This window comes from Euphorbia lathyris, chromosome 9 (assembly GCF_963576675.1).
Source record: "Euphorbia lathyris chromosome 9, ddEupLath1.1, whole genome shotgun sequence".
Taxonomy (NCBI): Eukaryota; Viridiplantae; Streptophyta; class Magnoliopsida; order Malpighiales; family Euphorbiaceae; genus Euphorbia; species Euphorbia lathyris.
This window is the reverse complement of record NC_088918.1, coordinates 18,523,664-18,539,172: the sequence shown is the minus strand read 5'-3', so window position 1 is coordinate 18,539,172 and position 15,509 is coordinate 18,523,664. Positions and strand designations below refer to the sequence as shown.

At 33.3% G+C, this 15,509-nt stretch overlaps 1 protein-coding gene across 1 annotated transcript; it reads left to right on the top strand.

The window, feature by feature from the left end:
- Positions 1-6,174: 6,174 nt before the first annotated feature.
- On the top strand, positions 6,175-9,069 carry LOC136207191 (ergosterol biosynthetic protein 28-like). Its single transcript, XM_065998496.1, has 4 exons — positions 6,175-6,359; positions 6,793-7,002; positions 8,548-8,754; positions 8,877-9,069. The coding sequence occupies exons 2-4, from the start codon at positions 6,888-6,890 to the stop codon at positions 8,942-8,944; spliced, it is 390 nt and encodes a 129-aa protein (XP_065854568.1). The 5' UTR covers positions 6,175-6,359; positions 6,793-6,887; the 3' UTR covers positions 8,945-9,069.
- The last annotated feature ends 6,440 nt before the right edge of the window (positions 9,070-15,509 follow it).

Here is a 15,509-nt window from a genome sequence, read left to right as displayed (position 1 = left end):
GATGGATTGAACCCGGGATTCTATCAACATTTCTGGGATAGTATTGGTAAGGATATTTTTAACATCTGCTCAGGGTGGCTAAGGAGTGGTGAGTTCCCTGCAAGTTTGAATGATACGGTGGTAGTACTGATTCTGAAATGTGATAATCCCATGTCAATGAAGGATTTAAGGCCTATCTCGTTTTGCAATGTGCTTTATAAGATAATTGCAAAGGTGCTGGCAAACAGGCTAAAAACTATCCTTCCTAATATTATAAGTGAAAATCAGTCAGCTTTTGTCCCTGTAAGGTCTATTATTGAGAATGTGCAAATTGCCTTCGAATCAATTCACTATATGCAGAGGCATACCAGAGGTTCTAAAGGAGAAGCAGCATTGAAAATCGACATCAGTAAGGCTTATGACAGAGTCGACTGGAATTTCTTGTGGTCGGTAATGGAGAGAATGGGTTTTCATGCGAACTGGATAGCCTGGATGCGGTTGTGTGTAGAAACCGTGTCATACCATGTGTCGGTTAATGGTGATCTGGTTGGCCCTATTTCACCAGGATGGGTGTTAAGATAGGGAGACCCGTTGTCACCGTATCTGTTTCTGCTCTACGCTGAAGTGCTCTCCAAATTAATAACGAAAGCGGAATCAGAAAACCAAATTAGAGGCTGTCAAATCTGTAGAGGAGCACCCTCAATAACACATCTTTTCTTTGCTGATGATAGTTTTATCTTCTTGGGAGCAAAGGCTGAGCAGGCTGAGACAATCTTGGAAATATTGGGTGTATACGAAGCTGCTTCAGGACAGGCCATTAATCTGAATAAATCCGGTATCTTCTACAGCAGAAATGTTAAGCAGGATATTCGACAAATTATTGGAGATATCACCCAGGTTACAACTCCTCTTGATACCGGAAGATACCTTGGTCTCCCCTCTCTAATTGGAAGATCAAAGTATAGCCTCTTTAGCTTTCTAATTGACAGACTCAGAAAGCATTTTGGAAGTTGGGGTTTTCGGTTCTTGTCAAATGCGGGAAAGGCGGTGATGCTAAAATCTGTTGCACAGGCATTGCCTACATTCTGTATGAGCACCTTCCTTCTCCCAAAGTGGATTTGTGAGGAACTCCAACGGATGATGAATAGTTTTTGGTGGGGTTCGAAAGCCGATGGAAAACGAAGTATCCATTGGTTCCGCTGGTCAAAATTATGCGATGGAATAAATCAGGGAGGGATAGGTTTTCGAGATCTGAGGTTGTTTAATCTAGCATTGCTTGGGAAACAGGGATGGAAGTTGATTCAGTATCCTCATTTGATGATAAGCAGGTTGTTCAAAGCCAAATATTATCCTAATGGGTCTTTTCTATCCTCCAAATTAGGCACTAATCCTAGTTTTGTTTGGAGGAGCGTTTGGTGATCACTTGATCTTCTCCATCTTGGTTTAAGATGGAGAATTGGAGATGGAAGCATTATCAGTGTATGGAAAGATCCCTGGGTTTCTAATATCTTAAATTTCAAAATCAATTCTTACTCAATACCTGGATTGGAAGACATGGTGGTAGCTGATCTGTTTATTCCAGGAACGCGCATTTGGGATAGGAATCGCGTCTTTGGCTGCTTTAATGAGCTTGAAGAGGAAAAAATCTATGAGCTAACAGCGCCGATTCGGTTTGGAGAAGATACACTAACCTGGGATTTCACAAAGAATGGTATTTATACATCAAAATCCGGGTATCGGGCAATGGATGGGGTGCTAAATAACAGGGAAGAAGTAGAATGGTGGACTGACCTGTGGAAGTTATCGATTCCTCCCAAATTGAAAGCTTTCGCTTGGAAGGTGGGATCCGAGTGTCTTCCAACTCGTGCTAATTTGGTCTCGCATCACGTTCAAATAAGTCAAAGTTGCGTTCTTTGTGATGATGGGATTGAAGACGAGGCGCATCTGTTCGGGGAGTGTCGAATTGCGGTCTCCTGCTGGCAAGCTGCGGAAAGCTTGGCTCCGGTGTTCATTGACAGAAAAATAGGGAGCTGGTTGCTATCCCTTGGCAGAAATGGAGGCGAGAAACTGCTGGAGGATTCGTTGTGTGTTCTATCGGCGATATGGAGACAGAGGAACAATACGCTATAGAGAGGAGATGCGATTGACGGCAGGCGGCGGGTACAGAAGGTAAAGCAACAGATCCGAGAGTGGCGAGAAGCGAGACAGCAGCTAAAACGAAGTCCCCAATTGAATAGAACACATGGAGATGTTGCTAAATGGAAGCCGCCACAGCAAGGTTTTGTTAAATGCAATGTAGACGGTGCGATTTTTCAAGATACAAACCATAGTGGAGTCGGTGCAGTACTAAGAGATGAAAACGGGAACTTCATTGCGTACTATAGTGGAGTTTACCATGGTTTAAAGAATCTCAGGGAAATTGAAGCGCTGGCACTTCGTTCTGCGTTGCCATGGGCATCGGATCATCACTGGCAGAGGGTGGAGTTTGAAACGGATTCACTAGTTGTATTGACAGGACTTAAATCTTCAGTACAAGATAGATCGGATTTTGGAGCGATTATTCAAGACTGCCAGGGGTTTCTATCTGAAAACGACAATTTCAATGTCGATTTTATTCCTCGATTAGCGAATGAGGTTGCTCATAGTGTAGCTCGGCAGGCTCGTTCCAATGCAAATATTTTTTATTCATATTCTTTCCCTATTTGGCTACATAATGTATTCAGGAGGGATTTACCCCTAGTTAATTAATAAAGTGCAGTATTCTTTCAAAAAAAAAGGTAAATAATAATATAACTTTTACGAATATTTTTAAATTCCAATTGAACTTTTAATCCTTGACATTTTATATTTTTCGTTTTTTTAACCACTCCAATTTTAATAACTATATTTAAGATTATTGTTCTTTGACATTTATTGAATTAATTAATGAAATTTCACGTTGTTGTATTTTTATTATTCTTTAATCATAGTATAAATTTAATTTGTTTTTAAATATAAATACATTAGTTAGACATCTAAGTTAAGTTTAATTGAGAATTAACTTTTTTAGCTCAGCTTGATCCGGCTCGAGTTTAAAGCTCGGTTAAACACGCTCCAATATTCACACAAGTTACATGTATGAATTGCACAACACTAAATTAATAAGCTAATTACTAATTTGAAAAATTTAGATCTAACTTTCCTTGAAAATATTCTTTGAAAAAAGTAAATTTTCTCATCGATATAAACATTTATATCTTTTTTGTATGAATCTTATATAAAAATCTTAAGTAGTACTCTTAAATATAACTAATTTTTGAAAAGAAGTATACCTAATTAATATAAGATAATTTTACGATATATGCTTCATAGAATCATAGGAGCCGACTCTAGGAGTCTAAGCGCCATGTTATACTTTCCCAATTTAAAATTTATTTTAATTATAATATAATAATTATTGAGATATTCTAAATAAGTATTATATTGTATCTAAATTTAATAGAATAAAAAATTTGACAACAATAGCACACATTAACCCTTTTTTTATCAATTACTACAGCTCAACAATAAGAGCATAACACGAGAACTTCCAAAATTTACTTCACGATTTTTCTTTTAGCAATACTATTTTTTCTGTAAATTATTTCAAAAGTTTGACTTTTATTTAAGTTTTTTTGGTTCAGTTAAAAATCAATTAAATATATATTCGTTAAATTAAGACTAATAAAAAAATTTGAATATGAGAATTGAAACCTCTAAAATATTAGAATAGTCACCTCTATATAAATTTATGATATAGAACTCTTTAATATTGTTTATATTTTGGCACAATTAATATCTAGCTAGCTATAAAATTTTTTTTTTGATAAAATGTAATGTAACTTAATATATTTCATTATTGAAATTATTCATTGTGCAATTTTCTTGAAAAATATTTGCAAATCTCATTAAATATATGATATAGCTATAGAAATTTGAATAGCATTTCCTATTAATTAATTAAGTACTCTCCCTACTTTATGAAGAAATTTTAGTTAATTTGACCCTACTATTTAGGGATGGATGGCAACAAGTAGGATATCCACGGATAGTGTCAATCTCAAACCCTTACCCGTTTATTTTTTAATTACCCGTACCATTCCTATTACTCTAACGGATATATGTTTTGCATCCCATACCCATCCCATTTAATTCACGATACCCGTGGGTACCTTTACCCGTTAAGAATCAATAAATAAAATAAAAAATATTACAAATTTAACAAAGTATAAATTTAATAAATCATCCATCTAAAAAATTGAACAAATTGAATCTTAATCAATAAAAATAAAGTAGTTTGGTATCACTTAACGTCAAAGAATAAAAGATTGTTGTTCAAATCTCACATCTAAATCACAATAATATATTTTAATATATAAAAAAGTTATGACGGGTAATGGGTACCCGTCCCATTACCCGTTAGGGTAATGGTTTGGTCCCATACATTTTTATACATGGTACAAATAGTCCCATTAGGATTGGATAATGTCGGGTACCAGCGGGTAGAGTACCCTTGATGATATTATAAGCAACTTTAATTCTTAAACTTTTTAATTTGGAGGTTATTTAATTCTTATATTAATATCTTACACACCCACGCACAAACGCACAGGCCCCTTCCGCCATGTGTTTTTAATTCCACATATTAATGAGGTTGACATGACTCGAACACTCGAGTATTTGGTCCCAGAGGCTCTGATACCATGTCATGGAACCATTTAAACTAAAAGCTCGAGTTTATAGTTAAAGTTCAATCATATATCTTATATTAATCTCTGACAAAATCTTTAGAGAGAGAAATCTCTGAAAATGATAATTTTGGAAAATAAAAAGTTTGGTTCCATAAAAAAACTCAGCTCCCGTTTAGAAAATAAAAACAATTAAGCTTAGAAAAATTTGGTTCTAAACTTAATTCTTAGAATTTTTCTATTTTAAAGTCGTTAATGGTCATTTTTATAGAAACGAAAACCCAATTCCCGTTACCAGTTTGACAAAACATAAAAGTACAGAGGGTTTTTTTTAAACTTTATCTTTTCTTTTTAATTTCAATGAAATTTTCATTTTGCAAAGTGGATTGTTATTTACCGCCTCCAAATTACCTATCATCGCCTCCTTTTGGACACTTTTGCCCTTTTTATTTTTTAAACTCAAAAACTGAAATTCTCTCAAATTTATTCGAAATTCAAAAACCCGAACAACATTCATGGGACTTAAACACGATAAATGAAAAAGACTAATGATTCCTCGGATAAGTATTTTTATTTGAAAATCGAATCGAAAACACGAGTTCCATCTCTGGATTCGGAGACAAAATTCATCCAAAATGTGCTAAATGGGTGATTCACACCATTCCACCTAGGCAGAAACGGATGAACTATTCGTTTCTGCCTAGGCGGAAACGAGTGGATCACCCGTTTCTACCATGGCGAAACGGGAGAAACGGGTGGTCCACCCGTTTCTGTCTAGGCAGAAACGAATAGTTCATCCGTTTCTGCTTAGGCGGGATGGTGTGAAGCACTCGTTTAGTACATTTTGGATGAACTTTTTTTATATATTGATTGGATTGGTTAGTTTTTTTTGGACGAATTTCAATTAATGCAAATAGGAACGGTAGTTATTCGATTTCCTCGATGTTTTCGGTTTATTTTTCATAAATCCAATTTTTTATTCGGGAGAGAGAGAATATTAAGTTTTTGAATGGAAAAATGAAAGGGACAAAAACGTCCAAGAAGGGCGGTGATAAGTTATTTGGGGGTGGTGAATAGCAAAACCCGCTTGCAAACTTACCTTTTATCAGGGGTCAATTACATGAATATCCTAACTAAGTACAAAATTACAACTAAGTCAAATCACCAAATTTAATTCTTAATTTGTCATTATTCTCTATATATTATGATTTTACACCATAATTTAAACATGACAGACTCCAATTCATAAATCATAAACCCTAGAAAATATATTCTAAACTTTTAATTTATAAATTCTAAACTTTAAAATATATTAAAAGTACTGATTTTACTAGGTTTGATATAATCCAAAATTATGACTTGATATAGTTATAAATAGTTTTTAAAATATGAATTTCTATGTAATTTTCCCAAACACCGTTACAGGGCCCATATTAGACCAACCCAAATAACTCATAAGCCCAACATACATACAAATCTATTATTCTCCTCTCACACACCAAAACTAAAATAGAAGAACACAGCCGCCGTCGGTCTTTCCTCCTCTCACACCGCCGTCGGTCGTTCCTCCTCCTTATCCCGATCTCCACACACGCCGTCCGTCTCTCCTCACACTGTCGATCCGATCTCGCACAGTATCGCCTCCTCTCACCGTCGACGTCGTCGTTGATTAAGGTAATTATTCGAATCTGCGTTTCTGGGTTTCTAGGTTTGTTACTTATGTTAGAATCTGCATTTCTGTTTTCTTTTTTAGTTTTACCCTAACTAATATATAGTTTGACTTTGTTGAATAATCTATATAGTTTCAATTTAAATGGTGTTAATGAATAATCTGAACTCATGTATAGATTGTAAAGCAATGGCTGAGTTAATGAGAAAAATTGTAGAATAGCACATGTATAATCTGAACTCATGTATAGATTGTACGAAATCTGAACTCATGTATAATCTGAACTCCTTTGAAAAATTGTAAAGCAATGGCTGAGTTAATGAATAATCTGAGCTCATGGAATTTTTTTTGGGTTACATAAGTAGATGTAAGTTGAGTTTTGTCTTATAAAATATTCTTTATTGGATATTTTCTAACGTGAGACTGTTAAGCATTCAGGGATATGAGAAAACGGCGTAGTTCTGGTGCATGAAAATTGGATGATTATTTCTTCGAATTGAATAGCATTTCGAAGAATAAGGAAAAAAGATAAAATGAAAGCGTTGGGATGGTGGCTGATGCTGGTGGGTTCACTTCGATTGGCTTCCGTATGGTTCGGTTTCTTCGACATTTGGGCTCTTAGGCTCGCTGTCTTCTCAAAAACTACCAGTAAGCTTTCAATTTCCCTCTCCCTCTCTCAATTTTTTTTTTAATATCTCCACCAAGAGATCTCAAAGTTATTCATGATCTGTCCAATGCAAAAAGGGGGAAAATATTTAATTTGCAGTTTATGGTTTAAGCAAGCTAGCACCTAGTTCATTACTTGGATATAACTGAAGTATTTTCATTTGAATTTTTATATTGGTTTCCCCCCCTTTGTCTTTCCCTTGCACTTGTTAATGTAGGTGGATATTAATTATTGGTTTTCTTAAGGTGGACGTTGGAAGATTTGGCTTTTTATTTAGATCTTGGTTAGAAATATTATATATAGGCGTTGGTGAAAATTTATTTGATTTGATAGTTTAGAGTGATTGTTTTTGGTGGAAGTGTCAAAACCAAGAAGATGAATAATAGTGCATTGGAACACAGTTTATCATAACCAATAAAATTTGGATCTCGATTTATAGGGACGATTCAACTATAATATTTAAAATTGAATTACCCTTAATTCTTACCAAGATTACGAGGGAGGGAGGGTGTGTGTTTGCATTTGAACAAGTGCAGATGATGGGTTTTGACTTATGAATAAAATAGGACAAACAACAAGTTTTATTAGCAGAATGCAGATTTGGAACCTTTTTTTTGGCATTCATGTATGCGCAATGCCTCTCTGACTGTATTTAGCGTAGGAGACTATATTGTGATGATTGGATAGTATAAGTAAATTATATGGGGATGCAAATACAAGTTTTGGGGAGGCACCTAAATGTTTAAAATTCCATGCATCGGGAGGCTTACTACTGCTGAAAAAGATAAGGATTGTCCAATTTCAGGGTAACCTATGTAGATTTGTATCCCCAGTGTATGTGATATAGTTCTTTTGAGTGCATGTATGAGGTGTTGTGTATCATTAGAGAAACATTGTATTACAAATAAAGAAAACAATGAGAGGGTGGTTTGAACATTCATGCTTCCCTGTAATAGATAACTTGAAGAAGAAGAAGAAGAACTTTCTATCTTTCTCATTAATCAATCTAATTATTACAATTTTTTTTTTATATACAGCTTAATAAATAACAGAACTGAAGTCTAACAACTCTCGAACTAATACAAAACACACCATTTTACTTATTAGATGCAAAACACACCGTTTCTTGGTATGACTCTCTATTAGCCTGTAAATGTGCTTCTTTCTGCAGTGAGATTTAAATCACATTTGCAATTGAAAAGTATGTCGAAATTAACATTCACCTTTTTTTTCCATGAGCCTAGAAAAAGCGTGTGAAATGTATAGGGATAGCAATAATCACTGATGGAGTACAAACACAATGAAATTGGTGACCGGGTCAATAATATTGCTTGCACTGTGATTTGAGTTGAGATCTATGTATGCACACTTTCGTCTCTAATGCTGAAGAAACTTGTATTGCCACAAAACAAAATGAAAATCATTCATCAAATGGTATGTAACTATAGTAGCTACATCTCATGTGAATGCGTTTAAATGTCTTATTTTTTGATAATGTAAATTATGCTGCCTGTTGCGTGTTCCAGTGACTGAAGTTCATGGGAGGACATTTGGAGTTTGGACACTTTTAACTTGCACACTTTGTTTTCTGTGTGCATTCAACCTTGATAACAAGCCACTTTATTTGGCAACTTTCTTATCCTTCATCTATGCTTTTGGACACTTCTTGACTGAATACCTAGTATACCAGACGATGGCAATTAGAAATTTGTCAACTGTGGGCATTTTTGCAGGTACTACCTTTTATCATCACCTCCATTGGATTACTGTTGAAATTACTACGAATTCTTATCCTTGTTTTAAATCGTTATGCTTCTCTTGTGATCTTTATTAATTTAGCCTTTTCTTTAATAAGGTACATCAATTATTTGGATGCTGATTCAGTGGAATGCACATCAAAAGAGCCACAATAAGCATGCTTGAATCATAAATCTCTATTTCTCCTTATTTTGAACTGCTTCTGATGGATATTTTGTTAAGTCTGGTTTTAGAATGAGAAATTTACAGAATGCCGTTTCAACTAATGATATTGGATATTTTTTTTTAAATTGTTTTTGGCTGCCAGGACTATCGGATAAGGAATGAATTTAACCTCTAAACTTAGCTTGTAGAATAAATTTGGGTTAAAATGAATTTTAAATATCGATTTGGTTCTTTATTTTGACATTTCAAATGAATTTTAAATATCGATTTGGTTCTATATGCTATTATTATTATTTCTGAACTATTTGATTAGTTCGAGTTTTATTTATTCGAAAAATTCAATTACTGAATCAAAGAGATAACTTCAATGAATGTTCTATTTCTTATACAAAAGTTGCAGAGGGCCGGTAAATTTATTATGCAACTTCCAGTCTACCTTTTCTTCAATGTGTTAGGGAATATGATAGTACTTAACTAGTATTTAGTATTGCAAACTATATTGGGGGTTTGTGAATTAGGTTGCGTATGCTGTTACAAAAGTAGCTGATACCTCCATCTTTCGTAAGGCTTTACTTGATCCAGATTTACAATAATGCATTTTGTTTTCTTGCTTTCCACAGCTAAAAAATGAGCACCAAAGAAAATATGAAAGATGTGATTTTGTTGTAAGCAATACAATTTATGAGTACTGCTAAAGTATTAGTAGAATATGTTTTTTCGGTTTTGATCACATGGACCTTAATGACCATGCAGTATTTGGTCATTCACCATTAAATCTAGACTTATTAGAATCCTAATGTGGAGATTCAAAGCATCATGCGGTTTAGATTTAATAAGCCTAGATTTAACGGTGAATGGCCAAATTCACTTGGTCATTAAGGTCCATGTGAATATTCCTGTCTTTTTTAGTAGGTTTTGCTAATTGGAATAAAAACCGAAGAAGAGAATTTTGTTTTTTTTCTTCAACATGATTATTGTAGCAACTTTCATCTATTTGCTAATCAAACTTAATTACTACTTTCTTTTTTGGGTAAATTATAAAACTAGGCCAAATGGGAGGTCCATTTACATATTTAACCAATTTACTCAACCCATTACAAATCTAGTCTGTTTTTGTGTGACTTTTCCATAATACCCTCAATATTTATGCGCGTCTCTCTTTCTCCCGTCTGACTTTGCAGATTCGATTATATGCGAAGTATGCGAAGCTAATGTTTTGGTTTACTTGATGAATTTAATTAGCATATGTGTTTAATTAGCATATGTGAAGCCTGTGAAGTATGCGAAGCTAATGTTTGGTTTACTTGATGAATTTAATTAGCATATTGCGAAGTCTGGATGTTTTTTGAAGTTAATTCGCGAAGTGATATATAACAAAAAATGTCAAACAACAAATTCTAACATTAAAATCATAACATTATCAAAATTTACAACAAGATTGCCACAATAACAATATTAAAATCATAATATTATCAAAATTTACAATAAGATTGCCACAATAAACTCCTAACAAATCACTTAAAAGTGACAGGAATTTTCACATGCACCTTAAAGAGTAAATGAATTTGCTCATTCACCGTTAGATATAGATGTATTAAATCTAAGCCTCAGGATGCTTTGAATCTCCACCTTAGGATTCTAATAAGTCTAGATCTAATGGTGAATAATCAAATTCTACGTGCTCATTAAGGTGCATGTGATCAAGACTGTAAAAGTGAACCTCACTAATCTAGTACCAATTTTGAAGCGGATGAGCTAACAAATCACTTCAAAGTGAACCTAACTAATCCAGTACCAATTTTGAAGCGGATGAGAAATGGAAGTCCAGACTTTTTGGGATGGACGTGTCCCATGGTGCACACCAAGATTGGCACGATCTCTTCTCACGAATCATTTTAAAGTGAATGTGCCAATCTAGAGGGAAGTTTCTCCCTATACAAGAAGGAATGCAGCTCAATACGCCGCCTTCTAGAAAGGGATGTTATGGAATCAACCACCTTCAGGAAAAATTAATCTTGTTAGGCAGGGAAAAAGAAGATTTTGGCTTCGCGAAATGAGGATTAGCGAAGCATGCGAATGTAAATGTGCAGGGAAAGAGATGATTTTACTTCGCTAATCGATGTTTTCGTGATGTATGCGAGGTATGAAACGTGACGATCTACTTCGCGAATCAATGCTTTCGCGAAGTCTGCGAGTGAAATCATGAACTTTTCTACTCGCAGACTTGGCGAACTAATCGATTCGCGAAGTAGATCGTCACGTTACTGGCTCTTTCTCTTCGCAGATCTTCGCGAAATCATCGACTACGCGAAGTGTATTCATGGAAAAACGCAGAAAAAACAGCAGATACTTACATTTTTCGCGCCTTTCACCCTTAAAAGCGACAATAACAATATGATAAACTGGGAGAAACGATGGAAATAACGTAGAATAACCATTTCTTTGATGGTAACAAGAAAAAAGAAACCAAGTAATGTGCAGGAACAGGAAGATGAAGAACCATGACTTCGTTTTCTAGGATTAGGAAGTTGCAGAATCAAGAGATGAAAAGAGAAAATTCATTGTGATTTGGAGAAATAGTGCAGATTTCGTACAATTTAAAGGAAGATAGAAAGATTAAAAGTCTTCAAATCATTAATGGAGGAGCCACAGCCGTTTCGCGCACCAAGGAGAAGAGGGGAGAGAAACTGATCGCGTAAGGGGAAGTGGGAAGGGTAGGGGTATTATGGGAAAGTCACATAAAAATAGTTTATATATATAGTAGGTAGAGTAAATGGGTTAAATATGTAAATGGGTCTCCCATTTGGCCTAGTTTTATAATTTTTCCATCTTTTTTTCATTTTAATTTTTAATCTATTTTTTTTTGGATTGATTACTTTCACTTTATGGATGGATTATTTTCATTTTAATTTTTAATCTGTTTTTATGGATGGATAGCATAACATCAGGGAAATTAGAGGATATTTGAAATTAGGCTTAATGCATATTTACATCTTTAAATTTGGCAAGTTTTGCCATTGCATCTTGAACTTTTTAAATAACCTTTTACACATTTATAGCTGGCATTAAAAACTTATCACACACCTATAGTTGGTTTGAATCCCCACCTTAGGATTCTAATAAGCCCAAATCTAATGGCGAATGATCAAATAGTGCATGGTCATTAAGGTCCATGTGATCAAAACCGTGGTTTTTAAAACCTATCACACACTTAAAGTTGGCTCGTTCCGACCTCTTGCTCATAAAATCGTTGATCTGACATCTTTGACAGACGAGGTCGTTGTGTGTGCTATAGAAAAAAGAAAAACGTATTAGTTCGCTCTATATCAAAGATGACAAATCAACAATTTTGTGTGCAGGAGGTCCGAATGAGCCAACTTTAGGTGTGTGATAGGTTTTTAATGTCAACTATAGTTGTGTTATAGGTTTTTAAAGCCAACTATAAGTGTGCGATATGTTATTTAAAAAGTCAGGGTGCCAATAGGCAAAACTTACCAAGTTTAAGAGTGTAAATATGCATTAAGCCTTGAAATTATGTGTAGTTTAATATTGTTTAAAAATTTAGGTTTAGTTAAAAATTATGGTTAACCGTTGATTTTTGGTTAACAAGTGAGAATTGGTTAAAAACCAAAAATTAATGGTTAACCGATTGGTATGGACCGGTTTCGGTTTGGATGGTCAAAAAACCGTTGATAACGGTTTGGTTAATTTTTTTTCCCTGTAAACCGGTTAACCGAACCGTACCCACCCCTAATACAAATGGACCAATCCATCCATGTTACATTCACTGACTGCCTAAAGTTTACAAACTTGTCAATCCATCAATATTATACTGTGATAATCACTTTGCAGTACATTTAGCTCATAATCCAACTTGAGGGTATAAGAGTTAAATATGTTTTCATGTTATTACCACATCTAGTTAGTGGTTAATTTGTAAAATGGTTATAGTTTGTTATTGTTACCGTTATCACTCGTATAAAGCTGAGTATGGACAACGTAAAAAGTAACAATTGAGTCAAAATTAAAAGGGTAAATAATTATAAGGTCCTTATGTTTTTACTTAACACGCTACTAAGTCCATCATATTATTATAAGGTCCTTAAGTTTTATCTTAATCAATTCTTTAGTCCTTCCATTTGTTTTTCTAAATAAAAGTCCAAAATTGCCCCTAGTTATATACATAAAATTTTTTATCTTTAATTTCAAATTTAATCTAATTAGTTTTAATGATGTTTTTGAACTATATATACTTGAAAAAATGTATTATTAAATTTCTTAAATTGTAATTAATTTTTTTTATTTTTAATATAATATATTTAAACTAACATTAAATATTGTTATAAATTTGTAAAAATTATATATTTTTTTTCATTTGTAAAATTTATTAGAATTGTAAAAACTTTTTACAATGATAGTATTACTCCTATTTTAATAATTTTTGAAATATTTTTCATTCATTTTTTTAGTCAATAAATTTTATGTTATTAATTAAAGTTTTATAATTGTATAAAAATTAATAAATCAATTAATTTTTCGTGTAGGACGTTGCGTTTATCGCTTTTCCTAATTCTTTAGCTTCATTTTATTCTTTTTTCTTTTTGTATTATGACATTTATTTACTCTTTTAATAAATTTGGTTCGGGGCTTTTTTGGGTCTGTGGTGGGGGTGCCAGCATAGCTGGGATGTCCGCCGCTTACTCTTTCTCGCTAACCAATCTTTAATAAAAAAATAAATCAATTACTTTATATTGAAGTTTATATTGGAGAGATTATGATTATGTAGGAAAAAAGAGAAAAATTATATAAAATAGGAAAGAATAAATGTTTTATTATTAAAACATAAAGTAAAGGGTAATTTTGGTATTTTAAAATTTATTTAGTATAGTTTGACCATTGACTCAAGCATAAAGACTAAGGAGTTAACAAAAACAAAAACTGGGGGACTATATAATTATTTCTAAAAATACAGGGACTAAGTAGTGTATTAGGTAAAAACGTAGGGACCTTATAATTATTTACCCAAATTAAAATTATCGATGACTTGATTTGCAGTAATTTTCACCTAGTAGTGAGTGATCAAATGAATTTTGTTAATAACCGTTAGATTTAAACTTATTAAAATCTTATGGTGGAGATTAAAAACATCGCAAGGCTTAGATTCACACCTTTTACGATGATTTTAATCTCCATCATAAGATTTTAATAAACTTAAATCTAATGGTGACTGACCAAATTCACTTGATCACTCACTGATCATGTAAAAATCACAATTGATTTGAAAGTCCCCGATACCATATAAAAAAACATTTGGTCCAAAAATTTAAATAATAACTTTTCTAATTATCTCTAATATATATATATATATATGTGGACGGATGGTATTGAATGATCCAAACCTGATATAATGCAAAATGACATTACAATGTCGTCATTCCCACATTTTTTGGGTTAAAAGGTCACGTGCGGAAACTAGCAGTCCAAGTCCAAATGAAAGCGGCCCAAGTTCAACAATAATGGTCCAGAGACATCTATGGAGGCCCAAATTTGATAAGCGGGCTTTAACTCCCAATCACAAACAAAATCCTAAAAGTTAAATAATTCCTCCCAATATTCGGACTCCTAAGGGATGAGAAATCATAAACTCATAAGAATTTCTAAAGATGTGACAAATTTAAAATAAACAAACATTATAAACAGGGGCGTAGACAGGGGGGCTCAGGCCCCTCTGGCCGCCGGAACCACCTTGACCCCGGATAGTTTCGGCCCCTTGTCTAAAAAAAAAATTATCGGGGTGTTGAATTAGTCCCCCAAAATGGCCCATTACGTTAGAGGTGTCAAAATGGCTAAAAAGATTGACCCAACCTATTTAATAAATGGGTTGACCCAACCCAACCCATTTAATAAATGGGTTGTAATAACCTATTTGTATAGAGGTCAAAATGACCCAACCCATTTATTAAATGGGTTACATGGGTTGACCCATTTAACCCATTTAACTAAATCTAATTAAAAATTTGTTCATTTGAATTTCAATTAACATACACGTAAAAAACTATTAGTCCAAATAATGTAATGTTCTATAAAATCAAACAACAATGTAGTAATCATTTAAATCATCAAGAATTTTTGAAATTCCAGAATTTTCAAAATTTCAGAATTTTTGAAATTCCAAAATTTTTAAAATTTCAGAATTTACGGAATTTCAGAATTTTTGAAATTTCAGAATTTTTGATATTCCAGATTTTGGAATTTCAGAATTTTCAAAATTTTCAAATTTTTGGAATTCCAGAATTTTTGAAATTCTAGAATTCTTCAGATTCTGGAATTCTAGAATTTTTCAAAATTCTAAAATTTCTGAAATTTCAGAATATCTGAAATTTCTGAATTTTTGAAATTCCAGAATTTCCAGATTCTAAAATTTTAGAATTTTGGAAATTCTAGAATTTTAGAATTTCAGAATTTTCAAAATTCTAGAATTTCCAGATTCTGGAATTCTATTATTTTTCAAAATTCCAAAATTTCTGAAATTTTAGAATATCTGGAATTTCTGAATTTTTGAAAT

Coding starts and splice junctions, on each gene's coding strand:
- LOC136207191 (XM_065998496.1), top strand. CDS start 6,888: ATGAAAGCGTTGGGATGGTGGCTGATGCTGGTGGGTTCACTTCGATTG. Junction 7,003..8,547: donor TGTCTTCTCAAAAACTACCA/GTAAGCTTTCAA, acceptor TGCGTGTTCCAG/TGACTGAAGTTCATGGGAGG. Junction 8,755..8,876: donor AACTGTGGGCATTTTTGCAG/GTACTACCTTTT, acceptor TTCTTTAATAAG/GTACATCAATTATTTGGATG.